General features: G+C 37.3%; 1 protein-coding gene across 1 annotated transcript; it reads left to right on the top strand.

The window, feature by feature from the left end:
- The first annotated feature begins 550 nt into the window (after positions 1 to 550).
- On the top strand, positions 551 to 17,048 carry cyth2 (cytohesin 2). The gene is made up of 12 exons (XM_079894212.1): positions 551 to 770; positions 2,875 to 3,025; positions 3,500 to 3,566; positions 4,606 to 4,724; positions 5,194 to 5,274; positions 5,714 to 5,826; positions 6,269 to 6,417; positions 7,394 to 7,505; positions 10,970 to 11,046; positions 12,265 to 12,336; positions 12,486 to 12,640; positions 13,700 to 17,048. Exons 1-12 carry the CDS (start codon positions 704 to 706, stop codon positions 13,785 to 13,787), a joined length of 1,251 nt encoding a protein of 416 aa, XP_079750338.1. The 5' UTR covers positions 551 to 703; the 3' UTR covers positions 13,788 to 17,048.
- Positions 17,049 to 19,623: the final 2,575 nt, after the last annotated feature.

Genomic DNA, 19,623 nt, shown 5'->3' with positions numbered 1-19,623 from the left:
CTGATCACGCTTGTAATAGAAAACCTGTTATTGAGTTTTCATTAGGGCCTAAATGTTTTCTTCTTTAGAACTACTATTTTAGCGCACATTAGTTGTTACATGAGAACATCTAGTTTTTTTGTATGCCTTATTGTATGAAATAACTTGACTAATTAATGATTAATAAGGCTAAACTTGACTAAAATAAATTAATAATAAGGCTATCCTATTTTGCGGCGGTGTTTTCAAATGTGCACCTCTTTGAATTCAAATACTTTATATAGAAGAAGAAGAAGAAGAATTCAAATACTTGAAATGGGGTGGAGTAGAAGAAGGAGCTGATGGTGGTTATTGATTATTAATTTAAATTGATTGTCATGTTTACTGTTGGCGTTACAACTACTGTTACCTCGGTTGGTTGTAACATCATCATGTGTTAAAACTAAAAGCTGTCGCCTACTATTACGTACTTCACTACTAGTATCTAATAATCAGTCTATACTTTTAGAAACACATTTTTTGTTCACGAACCAAACAGAACCTGCCCTTACCAAGATGGCCGCATTTCCGGGTCGTAAATTTCACTGTCTGTCTGACACTGGCGCAACTTCCGCTCTCAACTCCTCCTTTGTCTGAGTCCGATCGGTCCTCCGCCTAGTTATTTATTTATTTCATTTTCGTTTGTGGGGTATATTTTTATATATCCTTATCTCTCGGTTATTGAATGACATTCGATTCCGACACATATATGCCTAAAAGCAAAGCCCCCAAAATGGATGACCTGGACTACAGTAAGTAAAGCTGATTTAGCGTTGTGTTTAGTGCCGCATCACGTACTGTTTTATATGAGCTTGAGAAATGCTTAACGTAGAAGGATGTTTTTGCTATTTTAAAGGGTTTAAACCAAATGTCATTATTTTGTTGTCACATTTAGCATCTCTGCAGCTTTAGTACATCATTAATCTGCCCATCTCCAGTCATTGTTCTGGATTCATTCATGTTCGGCCTCCCTCAGTTGTTTACATCTGTGTCTCTTTGCTGTTATCAGAGGCTGAATAAATTCATACAGAAAATACATACATATGTACATAAATTCATCATCATACATCTTTTGGGTGGCGTTATTGGATTTTAACAGTGTTTCTGTCTGCTGGTTTTAAGGAGTCATTCTTAAACACAAACATATTTGTCATAACTTAATTTTTAGTCAATTATAAACTTAATGTAGGCACACGGAGTGAAATGCTTGTCATCTGTCATCATCAGTCTGTTGCACATTTATGTGGAGGCCTATGTACAGTTAGACATAAAAGTCTAGAGACCACATTGAAAATCTAGGATTTAAACAACAAAGAAACGTTTTGATGAAGCCATAAATTCTGTGTAACTAACCAGATGTACAGTCGTGGCCAAAAGTGATATTTGTTTTAGTAAGTAAATGGATGTCAAGACAAGTCATCTAAATTTAAACAGCGCTTTTTTACAATACAGATTGTTTCAAAGCAGCTTTATAGTGATAACAGGAAAATAATGCAATAAAGATTGTTTTGGCTGTACAGCATCTTGTTCAGTGTTGATTCATTTCCATTGTAGAAATCATTACTAGTTCTTAATTTAGTTCATTTATCTATAGTTGCTCTGGACCAAAAAAGCAGTGATGTCCAGCTGAGTTCAGTTCTCATATAATGGTATGAAATATAATGGTAAAACTATACATAGTGCAGGCAGATCCATAATATATATGAATATTAAATGTCCCCAACCAAGCAAGCCATAGGCAACAGTGGCAAGGAACCCAAACTCCATCAGTGACAGAATGGAGAAGAAACCCTTGGGAGAAACCAGGCTCAGTCAGTGCCAGTTCTCCTCTGGCCAACGAGCGAACACCGTATGATTATGATTCAGGCAGCGTTACAGGTCAGAAGTCAGATTGCAATCTGAACACATTCAGAATATTCAATCCAGTTTCTTCTGGTTTATGATCGGAGTCATCACATCGGTATGGAGACGGTCACGGTCATGTGACTCTTTGCAGGCAGTCAGATGCTCTTCTGTTGAAGCTCAAGGTGCTCTTTAGGTCATCTCAGATCATGCTGGAGAACATGATCATCAGCTTTAGTTCATGGAGATCCAGTCCTGCTGTCATTGCAATCAGAGACACACCCCAAATATTGAGACCTTCTCAGATTCATGTTATTTAATCAACATTCTTTCTTTTTTTAAATGATTTTTTGGATGTATCTGTGAATACAAATTTAGGATTTGCAAATGAAAAAAATATGTAGGTACAAATAGCAGATGAATAACTAATATAGGGCCTAATCTGATTTTTGCATAAATATTGCTTTTTAATCGTTAATAAAAATTTCCTTACCGCTGTTTTAGGGAAAAAAAGCTATTTTGTAAAAAAAAAAAAAAACAAGATTAAATAATTAAAACACTTGAAATGGGGTTGAGTTGGGTGAAAGGTTTGAATTTAAGGTTCAAATCTAACATCAAATTGTCATGCTGATAAAGTCAGTTTGGTTTGGAAAAATGTATTACAATAGAAGCTTTTAGACCCTATTGTGAAGCAGAAGCTAATAGTGTTTTTTAAGTGAATCATTTGAGGGTTGGAGCTGAAGATTGTGAAAATGAGTATGAGTCTCTGCCTGCAGGCGTTGCTTTCTGAGCTTCTGCGGGTTTGGCTCAGGTTTGTCCTGGCTTGCTCTCTCTAAAGCTTCCAAACACCCACCGGTGTCGCAAGAGTCGTGTGTTAGTCCACAGAGAACCTGAACGTAAACCTAGACACAGGCCAGAGAGACGGGGGAGTGGAGTGAACCGTCTTTTCAGTTCCTTTCCTATCCAAGTCCCTGTGACCTCATTTCGCCCTCCTTTCTGTCTTTCCCTTCACAGTCCCAGCGGACCTGAGCCCAGAGGAGCGCTCCGAGCTGGAGGAGATCCGGCGCAGGAAAGGAGCGCTGATTCTGGAGATCCAGAGACTGAAAGAGGAGCTGAGAGAAGCCATTATAGAGGTGGAGGGGCTGGAGACCAGCACAGAGGGCAGGTTAGTCTTACATTTACATGCATTCATTTAGCAGACGCTTTTATCCACAAATGAGAGCAGTAGAAGCGGTTAAACTAACAAAAGTGCTATGACCCTTCCCAGTTTAATCTAACGCAGTACATGTATTTTTTTTATAAATAGATATATAATAGAATAGAAGAGGAAGTGTTAGTATTAATGGATCAAGTGTTGGCGAAAAAGATGCCGGTTTAGTCTCAGGTTGTATTGTTGGGAATTCATGCAAGAATGATTGGTATATTTGTTTTCTTTCTCCAATTTGCCTTCTCGGATAGATAACACTCAATAAAAGCACACACTCACACACATGTTATCTCTGTGTGAACAGTGCAGTCATTGACATGAACTTGAACTCTCTTCTTGCTGTGTGTTCAGGAGGTTCATTAAACACTCTACAGTGAGGTGTTGTATTTCACACCTGAAAACAATATTGATCTCCTGTCTTTTACTTTATAGTAAAACATTACAGAAGAGTCGACATGTGGCCATGGGCAGGAAAAAATTCAACATGGACCCGAAAAAGGTAAGCCATCCTAAAAGTGAAGTTATAAAGTAATACAGCTCAAGATAACAGAAAGAAGAAATGCACGTTTTTCACGTTGCCACTGTTTTCCAGCATTATTATCAGCCACATTTTTTTTATATGTTCATTAAAATTCTTTGAAAGAAGTCTCTTATGTTTACAAAACACTGCATTTATTTATCTGATCAGAGGTAGAGTCATATAATGAAATATTACTACAATTTCTAAGAACTGTTTTTCATTGAAATATACTTTAAAAATGCAATTTTTTCCTGTGATTTCAAAGCTTAAAGGGATAGTTCACCCAAAAATGAAAATTCTGTCATCGTTTACTCACCCTCAAGTTGTTCCAAACCTGTATGAGTTTCTTTGTTCTGCTGAACACAAAGGAAGATATTTGGAAGAATGTTTTAATCAAACAGATCTCGGTCCCCATTGACTACCATAGTATATATTTTTTCCTACTATGGAAGTCAATGGGGACTGAGATCTGTTTGATTAAAACATTCTTCCAAATATCTTCCTTTGTGTTCAGCAGAACAAAGAAACTCATACAGGTTTGGAACAACTTGAGGGTGAGTAAACGATGAAACATTTTTGGGTGAACTATCCCTTTAAATACTCCCAGTATTCCGTGTCACATGATCCTTCAGAAATCATTCTAATATGATGATTTGCTGCTCAAGAAACATTTCTGATTATTATCAATGTTGAAAACTTTGTGGTGCTTCATATTCTTGGGGAAACTGCTAAAAAAAAATCTGGATTTTTTGATGAATAGAATGTTTAAAAGAACAGCATTTATTTGAAATAGAAATTGGAAGTTTTTTGATCAATTTAATACATCCTTGCTGAATAAAAGCATTCATTTATGTTTAAATGTATATTTAAAAGAAGAGTTAACGTTTTGTCAAAGCACATAAATATGTTGCTCAAATAATGTAAGGACATTACGTGGCTGGACAATTTGGGAAATTTGAAACATTTTGTTACATTTGAATCTTTTCCTCATTTTTCCACATATTTTCCTCTTGCGCAGGGCATTGTATTCCTAGTGGAGAATGAGCTTCTCAGACACACTTCAGAGGACATTGCTCAGTTTCTGTACAAAGGAGAAGGACTCAATAAAACCGCAATAGGAGACTATTTGGGTGAAAGGTACTTTGCACTTCAACTGCATTATATCAGTGATTTATTTATTTATTTTTGACTAAGAAAAAGAAGTACAATAACATATAAGCTAAGCATGTGCAAAATTCAATTTTTGTTTCAAAGCAGAGCTGCATTTGAGATGAATTTAAAGAAGCTTTTCTGAGAGGGTTTAAAGGGATAGTTCACGCAAAAATGAAAATGACCCCATGATTTACTCATGGAGTCATATACACCTAGGATGGCTTGAGTAAATCATGGGGTCATTTTCATTTTTGGGTGAAGTAACCGTCAAACGGTCTCTAACAGCTAAAGCAACAAGCATATTTAAACTACTGATTTATAATATCATTATAATAGAGCATATAATAATAATATTATTATGACAGATTTATAATAATATATAATAGATCAGTGATTTAAACAGAGATTTTGTTAATGTTGTTAATGCATTTCTCTCTCTCTCTCTCTCTTTCAGAGATGACTTCAATATTAAAGTATTGCAGGCTTTTGTTGATCTTCACGAATTCACAGATCTGAACTTGGTACAAGCTCTTCGGTAAATCAGCAACTTTAACCTTTGTGACTTTCCTCAGTGTTATTTTAGTTTTGTTTGTTTTATTAATATTTTGAATTAGCTTTTATTTTTTTTCTTCCCCTTTTCCTTTTTTTAAAGCTTTTTAGGTTTAATTAATTCTCTTTTCAGTTAATTTTATTTCCAGTTAATAATTTTAGTTCTTAAATACACTTCAACTTATTTCAGTTTATTTGCCAAGACGACATTTCTAATAATAATTTAACTAATATTTACATTTCATTTTATTTCAGCTTTATTTCAATGAACATTTTTAGTTAACGAAAATAACCCTTGACTGATCTAGGAACATCTTGTTCATTTTGTATTGGGGCTTTTTGTATGCAAAACAGTTTCAAGTATTCACGTGTTATGGTGTTGTGCTTGTCTTCACGGTGCGTCTGTCTATTTGTGCTCAATGCAGGCAGTTTCTGTGGAGTTTCCGCTTGCCAGGCGAGGCTCAGAAAATCGACAGGATGATGGAGGCCTTTGCACAGAGATACTGTCACTGCAATCCTGGAGTCTTCCAGAGCACAGGTTACACACACACACACACAGCTCCTGAGGCTTTCATCAACATGTACACTAGCTGTTTCACATGCTTTTGATCACAACATATGTGTTATTTCATAATTTTGATTCTAAGATTCTCAGAATAGCCATAATTGAGTAAGTGTGTCTGGTTATGGTTATGGGTCTTTTCCACTGCATGGTACGGCTCGGTACGGCTCACTTAAATAGTACCACCTCTGTTGAGGATCCAAGCGAGCCGAACCGATACTTAAATGTGACGTGTAAACACTGCAGATCACTGATTGGTCAGAGGGAATCGTCACTACCAGCGTCATTGGATTTGCGTCACGAGACACCGAACCCGAACAAACAAACGTCTTCGTCTTGCAGTGAAAAACATCCACACGCTGAGAATCGAGAACACCAGTCCATCTCTCAGTCCTTAAACTCTGTCTTGTCCCCGCAGACACCTGCTACGTGCTGTCGTTTTCCATCATCATGTTGAACACTAGTCTGCACAACCCCAATGTGCGGGACAAGCCCACAGTGGAGCGCTTCATCAGCATGAACAGAGGCATCAATGACGGGGGAGATTTACCTGAGGATCTGCTCAGAGTGAGTGTGAACATGTCATTATGACTTGGCTGATTGGTATATTGTAATAAAAATGCTGTTACATAAATACATCAACATTATTGATTTTAAAAGGTGAACTGTGTGTTTTTTCTGCTATAAAATAATGAAAATGAATGACTTCAGCAGGGCCCTATGGAATCCAGTCATAAAAATAGAATTTAATGGAAGTAACACAAAATGTCATTTTGTGGAATTTGACAAATTAGAATAATAAATCAAAAGTCTTCTCTGCATTTCTCTTCTCTAGCTTTCTTTCTAATGTAGTTGTCAAATAAGCCTAGTATTATATATTACAAGTATTGTTGGCTTTTTGTGTGAATGTGTGAATATTAAATTGCAAAAGACTGCTATTGAAGTCTGCATGTTCTGTGGGTCAAAAAAATTGAAGAAATTGTTCATTTTCTATTTATTACTTTTTAAAAGATTCATTAATGCTTTATGCTTTCATTTGATTACCACCGTTTTTCATAAATACAGCTTAATTTAAATTAATTAAATTAATGAAAAATGGGGCACATTATTGTATTGTGTTATTAAATGTTAAAGTTTTATTTATTCAATTGTTTAGACATGCTTTTTGGTTTATAAAAATGTATTCAAGCCATTAAAAAAAAAAAAAAAAAGTTAAAACGGAAAACAGAATTTAGAAATAATAAAACAGAATTTGTGAGTGGAAATAAAATGGATTTCATTGGGCCCTAAGAATGTTATGTTTTTTAATCTTTTAATAAATTGTTAAATTATGTAGGTTTCACGAGATCAATAAATTAGACCTGCTTTTTTATTACTAAAAATTACTACATTTTTATTAATCTACCATTTCGTTGGGCTCTACTTCTCTCTATGTTGCTTCAAATTGCTGTCAGTGTGAGCGACCCTTGAGTTTTTCAAGGCCTTTTTAATAATAACTATTCACATTGAATGCTTTTATAAACAATGTGAGTGCTCTCTTCAGAATCTGTATGACAGCATTAAGAACGAGCCTTTTAAGATCCCAGAGGATGATGGGAATGACCTGACGCACACTTTCTTCAACCCTGACAGAGAAGGCTGGCTCCTCAAGCTGGGTGAGTCCCTCCTGATGTGCGCCAGGAGAGGTTCTGTTTAACCAAAGTCGTTGGAAGGGTCTCTGTCATTGCCATTGCATGATATTCTACTTCATTGCAGCGCTTTGCACTTTTTTTTTCTTCTTAAAAAAACCCAAGCGAAACATCACTTCTGATTTCGAAGATTTACTTTCTTTCTGCATGGCGAGCTCTGTGATCTCTCAAGCACTAAAGGCTTTTGAATCTTTTTCCCTCTCCCTGTGTCTCCCTCTCCTCTGTCTTTCTGTTTCCTGTGATCCGTCCCCCCGTTCCCTTTTTCCGATCTCTTCTGGCTCCTGCTCTGCTTGACCTGTGATTTCTCTGCCGCTGCTGGGGCTGTTCACCCTTCAGGAGGTACGTACAGCCTTACTAGAACAACTCGTAGAGAAGGACCACTTAGATTAGGACACAATGATCTTATTAGTCATGTTTGCAAAGCATTATTATTATTGTAGTGATTGTGCTTCAGACATGACTGATTCCTCAAATCATGTGTGTTGTTGCAGAGAGGGGTTGCTGTTACTTTACTATGTAATCATGGCCGGTTGCATAAACTGCTTAGACTAGTCTTAAAAGTTAGTCATCTAATTTTTTCCTTCAAGACTGGTGCTAACTTTTTAAAGTTTAAAGTTACATAAAAGGGTAGATCGGTCTAATTTGAATCATAAAAGTAAGACAAAAGGTGATTACCTCTTGACTAATTTCTAGTTGGCCAAATTAGTTCTTAAAGGGATACTTCATCGATTAGCATTAAGCTTTGTATCAGTAGAAACCCGGTAGTATTTTCGAATGACCGCGCTTCCCTCCCTCATGTCCCCCTGAGACGAGAGATTTCTGTATTGTGTGTCTGGAAAAAAACCTCTGATGTTGCAAAAATCGTCATTTTGCGTCATCTGAGGCTTTTCTGTCCAGAGGCGAGAGACTCCAGCCAGTCGGAGGAGCTCGTCCCGCATGTGTTCAACCCGCCCATAGGGGGATCTCACGATAAAACGACGTCTTTTCAGTTTCGAGTCGACTAGTAGCCTAGTTGTATCATTTCTTCCGATACTGCTCTCTGTAACCGGTAGGCGTGGCTTGGGAGTGGCCTCGTAGGGCAGCGAAGCAAGTGCATTCTGGGAGTTGTTGTCTTTCAACCACATGAGCCAAAAATACATTTTCTGGCTTTTCTCAGTCTAGAAGGCACCAACTTCTAAAATAATTTCACATTTCTACTACATAAATGACCCAATTTAAATACACATTCATCTTTCCAGCGGTGAAATATCCCTTTAAGACACAGTCTTAACATAGTGGCTAAGTTTATGCAACTGGCACCAGTAGTGATGGGTAATTTCGAAGCACTGCTTTATGAAGCTTCGAAACATTGCGAATCATTTGTTTCAAACCAGTGATTCGGAGCATGTATCAAACTGGCAAAGTGCCGTGATTTCAGTAAACAAGGAATTGTACGGAATTCCAATGGTTGTAGTTTCTTATTGATTAACCAAGCTCTCCGTAAAGCAAACAAAACAAGCCATACAAATTCATAAAATAACACACTTTCAATAGAACATTTGCAGTTGGTTTGAAAAAATGCATGCTTGTTTGGGTTGTGTTAACGTTGCATTTACACAATTCTGACCTGCATGTGGGCATGTGGGCGATTCAAAAGTGAATTATTTTGCAAAGCAATTGGTTTAGCTGATTGGAAGTTGCGAAAAGCTTAGCTTGTACTATCACTAATGACCAGACCATAAAATAAGGGGCAAAAACCCTCATAGACCTGAAAAGTTACCTACCTCTCACATACACTATATGGACAAATGTATTGGGGGACACTTCTTAATTATTGAATTCAGGTGCTTCAATCGGACCCATTGCCACGGGTGTATAAAATGAAGCACCTAGCCACACAGTCTGCATTTACAATCATTTGTGGAAAAATGTCGTTCTAAAGAGCTCAGTGAATTCAAACATGGTACTGTGATAGGATGCCACTTTTGCAATTAGTCCGTTCATGAAATGTCATCCCTGCTAGATATTCCACGGTCAACTAGTGATGGGAAGTCCGGCTCTTTTCAAAGATTGGCTCTTTTGGCTCGGCTCCCAAATGGCTATTCATTTAGTATCACTCGGAGCCTTCTATTTTACACATCAATACGGTCAACTGTAAGTAGTATTTTTGGAAAGTGGAAGTGTTTAGGAACAACAGCAACTCAGCCACGAAGCGGAAGACCATGTAATGTCACCGAGTGCTGAGGCTCATGGTGTGTACAAGTCTCCGACGCTCTGCTGATTCCATAGCTGAAGAGTTCCAAACATCCATTAATACCAGCACAAAAACTGTGCGGCGGGAGCTTCGTGGAATGAGTTTCCATGGCCGAGCAGCTTCATGCAAGGTACAATGCCAAGCGTCGTATGCAGTGGTGTAAAGCACACCGCATCTAGACTCTGGAGCAGTGGAAACATATTCTCTGGAGTGACGAATCACACTTCTCTGTTTGGAAGTATGATGGGCGAGTCTGGGTTTGGCGAAGGCCTGCCTGACTGAAATGCGTCAGCTGTAATGTTTGGTGGATGAGGGATAATGGTATGAGGCTGTTTTTCAGTGATTGGGCTAAGCCACTTACTTCCAGTGAAGGGAAAACATAATGATTCAGCATACCAAGGCATTTTAGACAATGCAATGCTTCCAACTTTGTGGGAAGAGTTCAGGGAAGGCCCTTTTCTATTCCAGCATGACTATGCACCAGATGTCACCACAATGCAAGGTTCATAAAGGCATGGTTGGATGAGTTTGGTGTGGAGGAACTTGACTGGCCCACACAGAGCCCTGACCTCAACCCAATCGAACACCTTTGGAATGAACTGAAACGGAGATTGCAAGCCAGGCCTTCTCGTCCAACATCAGTGCCTGACCACACACATGCTCTACTGGATGAATGGGCAAAACATTCCCACAGGAACACTCAAAAATCTTCTGGAAAGCCTTCCCAGAAGAGTGGAAAAGGACCAAATCCTTTTAGAATTTAGAATGCAGTGTCATTATAGTCCCTGTTGGCGTAATGGTCAGGTGTCCCAAAACTCCAGATAGATTATAGTGTATATTCTCATAGAGGTTTGAGGCTGTGAGCTCTTTTGACTTTTACCTCTACACAACCACCTAGCAACCAACCAGAACACAAAAGACGTGTCATTGTACTCAGGCAACCACTCCCAATACACTGGCATCTTGATTTTGCACTAGCAAACATCACTTACCAATCTGCAGAAAATGTAAAAATCTTGTAAAGTTAGTTTAGTTGGAATTTAGTTGGGTTTTTCAAGGTTTTCACACTACTAATAATATAATGTGTAGAGATTTCTTGCTGTGTCTGTGCAGTTTCATTCGCAGGCTGACACAGAGGAAATGTTATGTTTAAAACGCCTGTCTTACATCTCTAATCCAGTGTAATGATCATTCTCAGGAGGTCGTGTGAAAACATGGAAGAGACGGTGGTTCATTCTGACAGATAACTGCCTCTATTACTTCGAGTACACAACAGTAAGTCAATCAAAAATAGCAATATTTCATCTTATTACACAGCTCTTTGTAATACTTTGTATAAAATAATTTTATGTAAATGTAAACAAGTAAATGTATATATCTTATTAAGCAGGATAATGAATTGGACAGTCAATTATAGTTCATTGTACAAAATAATTTGACCTGAGAATGCTGCAGTTGACCAATCAGAATCAAATATTCGAGAGAGCCATGTGATAATTGTTTGTACTGCATTAAAGGGATAGTTCACTTTGAAATTAAATTTGGTATGTTTTAGCTTACCTCAAGGGCATCCAAGATGTAGGTGTTTTTTTTCCGCAGTAGTTTCAATTGTGATATTTTTAGGTCAAACCGTTCTTGTCTCTCAGTCCTATAATGCAGGTCTGTGGTCACTGTCTCAAAGAGCATACACAGAGTCCAAATTAAAACAATTCCCCATCGTCCAAATTAAACAATTCCCCATCGTAAGTACACATTGATGGCCTAAGACACGAAATGAGCGGTTTGTGTGAGAAAACGAACAGTATTTATATCGTTTTTACCTCTTATACACAGCCACATCCAAGTGATCTGAGGGCGTCCTGGTGTGACGTGTACGCAGACTGGTGCATAGATATATACACTAGACGTCGCCTTAAAGACATTCGTTCCAATGAACTGCCGTAGACAAGGCGACATCTAGTGTATATATCTATGCACCAGTCTGCGTACACGTCACACCAGGACGCCCTCAGATCACTTGGACGTGGCTGTGTATAAGAGGTAAAAACAATATAAATACTGTTACGATATAAAAAACTGAAACTACTGCGGGGAAAAAAGACACCTACATCTTGGATGCCCTTGAGGTAAGCTAAAACATACCAAAATTTAATTTCAAAGTGAACTATCCCTTTAAATTGATCAAAAGTGATAGTAAAGACATTTGTGACAAAAGATTTATATTTCAAATAAATAACATTTTGAACTTTATATTTATAAAAGAATTTTGAAAAATGCATCACAGTTTCCACAAAAATATAATGCAGCACAACTTTTTCAACATTGATAATAATCAGAAATGTTTCTTGAGCAGCAAATCATCATATTAGAATGATTTCTGAAGGATCGTGTGACACTGAAGACTGGAGTAATGATGCTGCTTTGATTAAATTGACCCCTGATGGGAAGTTCTGACTGGTTTACTGAGTGTTGTGTGTTTGTGTGTGTGTTTAGGACAAGGAGCCCAGAGGCATCATACCATTGGAGAACCTGAGCATTCGAGAGGTCGAAGATCCCAGAAAGCCAGTAAGCCAAATGCACCTAATCAAATAGAACAATTTCCATGATAATTTTCATATATCAACTACAGATTATTTTATTTGCCGTTAGGGCTGGGCAGTATATCGAAAAGGGTTTGTGTGCTGTTTGTTCATGGTGTTTTTTTTTGTGTGCAGAACTGTTTTGAGCTGTACATCCCTAATAACCGCGGGCAGCTGATTAAAGCGTGCAAGACCGAGGCTGATGGACGTGTGGTGGAGGGGAACCACATGGTGTACCGGATCTCAGCTCCCACCCCAGAGGAAAAGGACGAATGGATACACAGCATCAAGTGAGTAAACCCGCTGAATGAAGATCTCAGAGGACAAGGCATTCGAAAGAGTGAAGAACTATTTACACCAAGAGCGACCTGACAAAGGGGCTCAAATGCTGTAAAAATATTCACACTGATGGCAGTGCAAGTTTTTATCAGCGTCTGACAAATATTTGCGTACTTATCTGAAGTATATTTGCATTTCCTGAGGGGAATAGCAGTGTATATGCTAGTATACTCCTCAGGACACAAACATAACAGATACAAATATTTGAAATGTAAATTTTGCGCTCCTAAGCCTTCCAATATGTCCCTCCCCAACATGTTTAGCCTGTCTTACATGAAACAATAGTCAGAAAAAGCTTCTTTTTTTTAAATGTCTTTGCTGAGTATCATAATGCGTCAGGCTTTTATGGCTCATATAGTTTGATTTAGTGAGAATATGGAGCTCATACTAGAGGAGGAAAAACAGCTCAGTTTTATTCAGAGGCCCAAAAATGTGAAATTTGTTGCAGATGCAGATATTTTTATGGTTAAGATGAAATTCTGATAGCTTGTACTGTAAATCAATGAGATCTTTATAACAGTATAGCTTTTCCCTCTAAATCTCCCAATAATGTGTCTTGGTGGTAAGATGATTTTGTGATCAAAGCTCTGTAGTTTTAAAAACACATAACGCAATGCAGTACAATGATGATTGAGAACAAATAAAGTTCCTCAAAATCCTTATTTGATACTCACAATTTAATATGATTTTTATAAACAATGATGTATGGATACTCAATTAAACCTAAGTTATTTCAGTCCAGTAAGTGTTCATCTTGAAATTTTACTAACAATATAAATCGCAATACTTTGTGCTGTGAAATCTTTACTGATTTTTATAAAGTATAAACTATCAATCAAGACGACAGAAGACATGCAGTAGATTGTGTGCAACAGGTTTTTGTTTTTTTTTTGATCATTTGAAATGTGTATAAAATGATACAGTAGGCATTATAGGGTCAAATAGGAAATCTATGCCAACTCTGCAAATAAGAGCATGGAACATGACCCGATCTTCTGTTTTCGGTGCAGATCCGCTGTGAGCGTCGACCCCTTCTACGAGATGCTTGCAGCCAGGAAGAAACGCATTTCCCTAAAGAAGAAGGAGGAGCAACCCTAGAAATCCTCCGTTTCTCCTCCATCCTTCCAAACACTCCATCCATTCTCTGAGAAACCAATGATACTTCATTAAGGTAGCTCTTGTCCTCTCATCAGAAGAATCCATAATGCTGGTTTTATGGAGAGATGGATGTCGTTGGGCAAACCTGAACGTCATCATCTTTGGTTTGGATTTAGGTGGTCTGGACTGCACAATTACCCATCTCTTATGTTATAACTTCTACTACACTTGTACACTACACAGTGTTATTCACTATCACTCTAGTTTGTAGTCCCACACTATATTACGCTGACATTCCATAGACCTTCACCGACAAACATAACACTCATAAATCTGCATAATTCTCCATCCTCACCTCATCACTGACAGCGCTCTCACATTCGGTGGCTTCTGACCACCATTACTGCTATTTCCAGCATTTTACTGTGAAGTTCTTACACATACAGGGTAGATGACCAACCAGCCTGATGTATTCATCATCACCTCCACCATCAGGGACAGATTCAATCGAGCCTTTAGCAGAAATGAGCAGGAAGTTTCGTTCTCACTGAAGGCTTTTGTTATTGGTTTACTGGGTCTATCTGCTACCTGTCTTAGTTAATTTATCTAAACTGACACTATTTATCTCTTACTCATTTGAGTTTATTTACATGTTATTTAATGAAGATGTAAATGAAGGTCATTGCTGTTCACTCTACATATCAAGACTGAGTCAAGCATATCCAATCAGTTATTTTTAGACTAATATTGGTATATATATATAGAATAATAATGGTATAGGCCACGTGATAAACCTGCCGGTGATGTCATTTCCAGTGCACAACTATATTGAACTTCATTGACCCATCAAAGCATCTGTAGAAACACATCTCATTGTATGCGAGTCCTTAAATAAGCTCCTCCACCTTTGAGAAAAGAGCCTTAAAAGTCCCCACAGCCCTGTTTCTGAATGTTCTTACTAGTGTTTCAACTAAACCAACTGGGTTTAAACTGATAACTCAACCACTGGTGCTGCAAAACTGTTCTTGGGGGAATCTCATGAAAATATCTCCGGATTATATTGTACACTATTAAGAAGAAAAATAGATTTTGCAAAAAGAAATTAACTAATTTTCAAGATTGTTTTTTTTAATTTATTTATTTGCCCTTAACTAAAGCACATTTCCCTCCAAATGCATCCAGATGTTTGGCGGAATTAAATCTAATTTTGGTAACGTTTTACAATCGGGTCACATATGTTAAAGGGTTATATTGTTAAGGGTTTTGTTCACCCAAAAATGAAAATTCTGCAGTTATTTACTCACACTCGTGTCGTTCCAAACCCGTAAGACTTTCGTTCATCTTCTGAACACAAATGAAGATATTTTTGATGAAATCTGAGAGATTTCGTTCCTGCCATTGACAGCAACGCAACTGAAACTCTGACGCTTCAAAAAGAGATTGTAAAACTAATCCGTATGAATTGAACGGTTCAGATTTTCTGAAGATACACAATCACTTTATATGATGAACAGACTGAATTTAGTCTTTTATTCACATATAAATACTGATCAACTCACAACTCAAGCATGTTTGCTTTATGTGCAAGAACTAATGAGGTTCATTTTTGCGTGTTAATTATGTACGGTTGAGCTTCTGTTCATCATATGAAGTGATCGAATCTCTTCAGAAAATGTAATTCATATGGATTAGTTTTACAATCTCTTTATGAACTTTTTGAAGCGTGAAGTGGTAGTTGCGTAGCTGTCAATGGATGGACAGAAATCTCTCAGATTTCATCACAAAGATCTTCATTTGTGTTCTGAAGACGAACGAAAGTCTTGCGGGTTTGGAACGACACGAGGGAGAGTAAACAATGATTTTCTTTTAATTTTTGGCTGAACTAAGCCTTTTGTTAGCATTAATCTGTGAATTAATATGAACTAACAATGAACAACGTATTTTTAAAGCATTTGTTTATTTTATTTTACAGTAGTTTGTGTTGGTTCACAGAACATTAAATAATGTCAATAAATATTAACTAAGATTAATAAATGCGATAGAAGTATTGTTAATTGTTAATTAGTGTTAACTAATAACAAATGAGATCTTATTGTAAAGTGTTACCCTAATTTCTTTTGAATTTGGGATGAAATTTGACATGATGATCTTGACAGGTTTGGTGAGATTCGCTCTGTGCGCTGTCATTACAAGCAAACCGTCTCGATTGGCCTTTCAGAATGTGTGTTTGCCAAAGCAGAGAAAGACTGCTGTGTCTGCTGCTTAATGCATGAAAAAGATGGTTTACTATAATTCCTGATCCTAAAATATGTGCCAGACGTACTTGTATTGTTATTTGTGTGAAACACTAGTTGCTCCCTCTTACTCAGTGCTGTTCAGTTTGAAGGAGTCCATGGCAGCTTTTTTCCAATGTACATTATATTTTGCCTTTTTTCTGTTTGTAAATACATGTTGTTATCTTTGTTTACTACACGCATTGCTAGCATTTTTATTTATTGGTTTTCCAAATCTTTCTTTTTTTGAGAAACAAGGATCGGGGGTTGCATGTTGTACTGAACTGAAGCATCTTTTGTAAAGGGTGAATCTGATGCCTGTGTTTTGGGCACGTCTACTACGGCGACTATTAGCGTTCTGTATTTCTAAACCTCACGTGAGCGAGCAAGTCTGCAAATTTGGCATTGCAGTTCAAAAAGCATCTAGTAACTATTAAAACGTGTACTTGATCAGAACAAAGCGATAAGGAACGGTCTATCAATATTTTTAAAGCCGATTCATACGGAACACTAATAGCGTCTGGAGTCTAAAATAATAATAACCACGCTATTTAAATATACTAATTATGAAATGGTTAATACTGAGAATTGTTTAGCAGTGCATTTTGCTTGACTTTTGTGATTTTTTCCCGATTAATATAAAGCTTGGCTATAGTAATCGATGTCTTTGACTTTAAGACATATTTAATAGTTTGGAGTTAGAATCCATGTTTATGGCACTTTAATAGAGTTCAGCACAGTTTCGACTAAACGACAGCCTGATTTACTCTCTAGTGCCCTCTATGAGTATGTAATTACACTGCAGTTCTTAACTGGTTTAAGCCTTGCTGCACACGTAATGGGTGCCAGTATACAGCATCCACATCAGATCATTTGAGGTGAACCTGCTTCACATTGTATTGTATGTTAACCCACAGGCCATACGCGTATATATGACTGCGAGAGATCTCAAGAGACTCCAAGTGTTAAATGGCATTAAACTGCTGACTGCAACAGTACATTCCTTGATATAAGCTATGTGTTTAAACGAATAGTTTGGGCATGACGTGGTCTGACGAAGACTGTAGAACGACTCTGATGACTTGAATACGTTTTGGAGACTCTAAATCTGGGCATTCTTGATGAGAAGTGCGAAGGTGCCAAAACCTTTCAGCTAGTCTGTGAATACGATAGGACAAATGAAAGCGTTTCCTCCTCTTCTTTCTTTTTTTTCCCCCCCTCCCTGTTTCTGATTGGCCACAGAATGGTACAGATTGTTGAGAAATTCATGTAGCAAAATGAAAACTCAGTTATGGTACACTGGTGCCAATCAACTCTAATAAACAAAAAGATTTAAAAAAGACATTTACATTGTGTGTGTGTGTGTGTGTGTGTTTATTAATAACTGGTGAATCCTATTGTTCTCAACAAGGTGTACTTGGAAATATTTGTCTCGTTAAACCTATAAAACAGAAGAGATTAATATTCAACCTCTATCTCACACATTTTGTACAAATTTATAGTGGGATTCATAGAAAAAAAGTATATAAAAAAAGTAAGCATTAACAAATTCATATAAATTTGCCAAAATAATTATGAATTGTCATGAGGCTGTTGCAATATAAAGGCTGGCAACAAGTATTTGCATGAACATGTAATTTACAAAAATGCATTAAGTACCTTTTAGAGTAGATGGCTTTGAGATCTTTACAGCAGACTAATTACATAAAATGCATATTAATATCAGTGGTTGTCATTCTATATCTGCCAATAATATGTCTAAGTAAGATATTTAAATGCTTAGTTTTATGATCAAATCTCTGCAGTTTTTTAAACACATAATGCAATGCAATACAGTGATGATTAAGAGATGAACAAATAAACATTCCTCAAAGCCTGATGGATCAGATTCTCACATTTTATATGATTTTACAAAAACAAAACAAAAAAATTGTGGATAATCAAATATGATACAGTGATTTGAAGACGGAAAAATGTACCAAGCACAATGTTCTCTCACTATTCCTGATTTCTAACACACACTCACAGCGTTCGGCTGGTCTTGCGGCTGTCAGAGCAGAAACTAAAGCTGATGCTCTCCGTATGTTTTTCCATCGTCTCCGGGCACGTAAATTGCATGTGCTTATTTTGAATAAAATCTACATTCTACATTTATCCGCCCAAAGACCCTCCCCTTGAAGAAATCAGGACAGAAGTGTTTAAAAGTGGACAAAAGAGACGGATTAAAACAGCAGGTGTGAACGAGAATGTGTCTCCCTCGTCTACTTGTGATCCGATCGACCAAAAGGCATCTTAACACCAGGAGTAAACAGAGCCTGACTTGCATCACCACCTCAATGTGTGATGAGGATCATGGCAGCTGATTTTGCAGAGGGAGACATACCCAGAATATTTTTTATTTTATTTTTATTAAAAAAGTAAAAATCTACTTTTGATTAACACAAATGCCTCAACGCAGTCTTCCGTTGGTGGACACACTTCTATAAGTGTGTTGTTTTTCCATCCTACACTGCTTTAGCTTGTTAGCTCATTTCCTGACTGATAACTAGAACGATTAGTGCTGCTTAATCTTGTTATTTTGTGCCTCAGCAAACCACAGCTATATATATATATATATATATATATATATATATATATATATATATATTCAGATAGAAGGGTCAGAATTTGGCGTAAACAACATGAAAGTGTGGATCCATCCTGCCTATAATCAACGGTTCAGGGTGCTGGTGGTGTAAATAGTGTAGAGGATATTTTCTTGGCACACTCTTTGGGCCAACTGAGTACCAACACTGTAAAAAATTTCTAACCTTCCCAAATCAAAAATGTCAAGTGACCGATAACATCTAAATTTTTCAATTGGCCCAAGTGAAATTCTGTAAATTATAAAATTAAATTGACAGATTTTCACTTGGGCCAATTGAAATTTACAGAATTTCACTTGGCCCAAGTGAAAAATTTAGATGTTATCGGTCACTTGAAATTTTTGATTTGGGAGGGTTAGAAATTTTTTACAGTGAATATAGTACCAACTGAGCCTCGTTTCAACGCCAAGGCACACCTGAGTATTGTTGCTGACCACGTCCATCCCTTTACGACCACAGTGAAGATCTTCTGATGGCTTCTTCCAGCAGGATAATGCAGATCACAAAAGCTCAAATCATCTCAAACTGGTTTCTTGAACATGGCGATGAGTTCTCTAAACTCAAACGGTCTCCACAGTCTCCAGAGCTCAATCCAGTCGAGCAGCTTTAGGATTTGCTGGAACAGGAGATTCATATCATGGATGTGCAGCCGGCAAATCTGCAGCAACTGTGTGATGCTATCATGACAATATGGACCAAAGTCTCTGAGGAATGATTCCAGAACCTTGTTGAATCTGTGCCATTAAGAATTAAGGCAGTTCTGAAGGCAAACGTGGATCCAATCTGGTTCTCATTTTTTGGTATAGATGCTGTAAGTGATGATAGCTTGTTGTGAATCTTAACACTACAGTCTAATACAAGAGGCCTAATTAGCCTAGTTTCTAATAATAGCAATGAAGACCAACATAAGACAGGTCT

Source organism: Squalius cephalus (genome assembly GCF_949319135.1).
Source record: "Squalius cephalus genome assembly, chromosome: 15".
Taxonomy (NCBI): domain Eukaryota; kingdom Metazoa; phylum Chordata; class Actinopteri; order Cypriniformes; family Leuciscidae; genus Squalius; species Squalius cephalus.
This window is presented reverse-complemented; position numbering and strand designations above follow the sequence as displayed.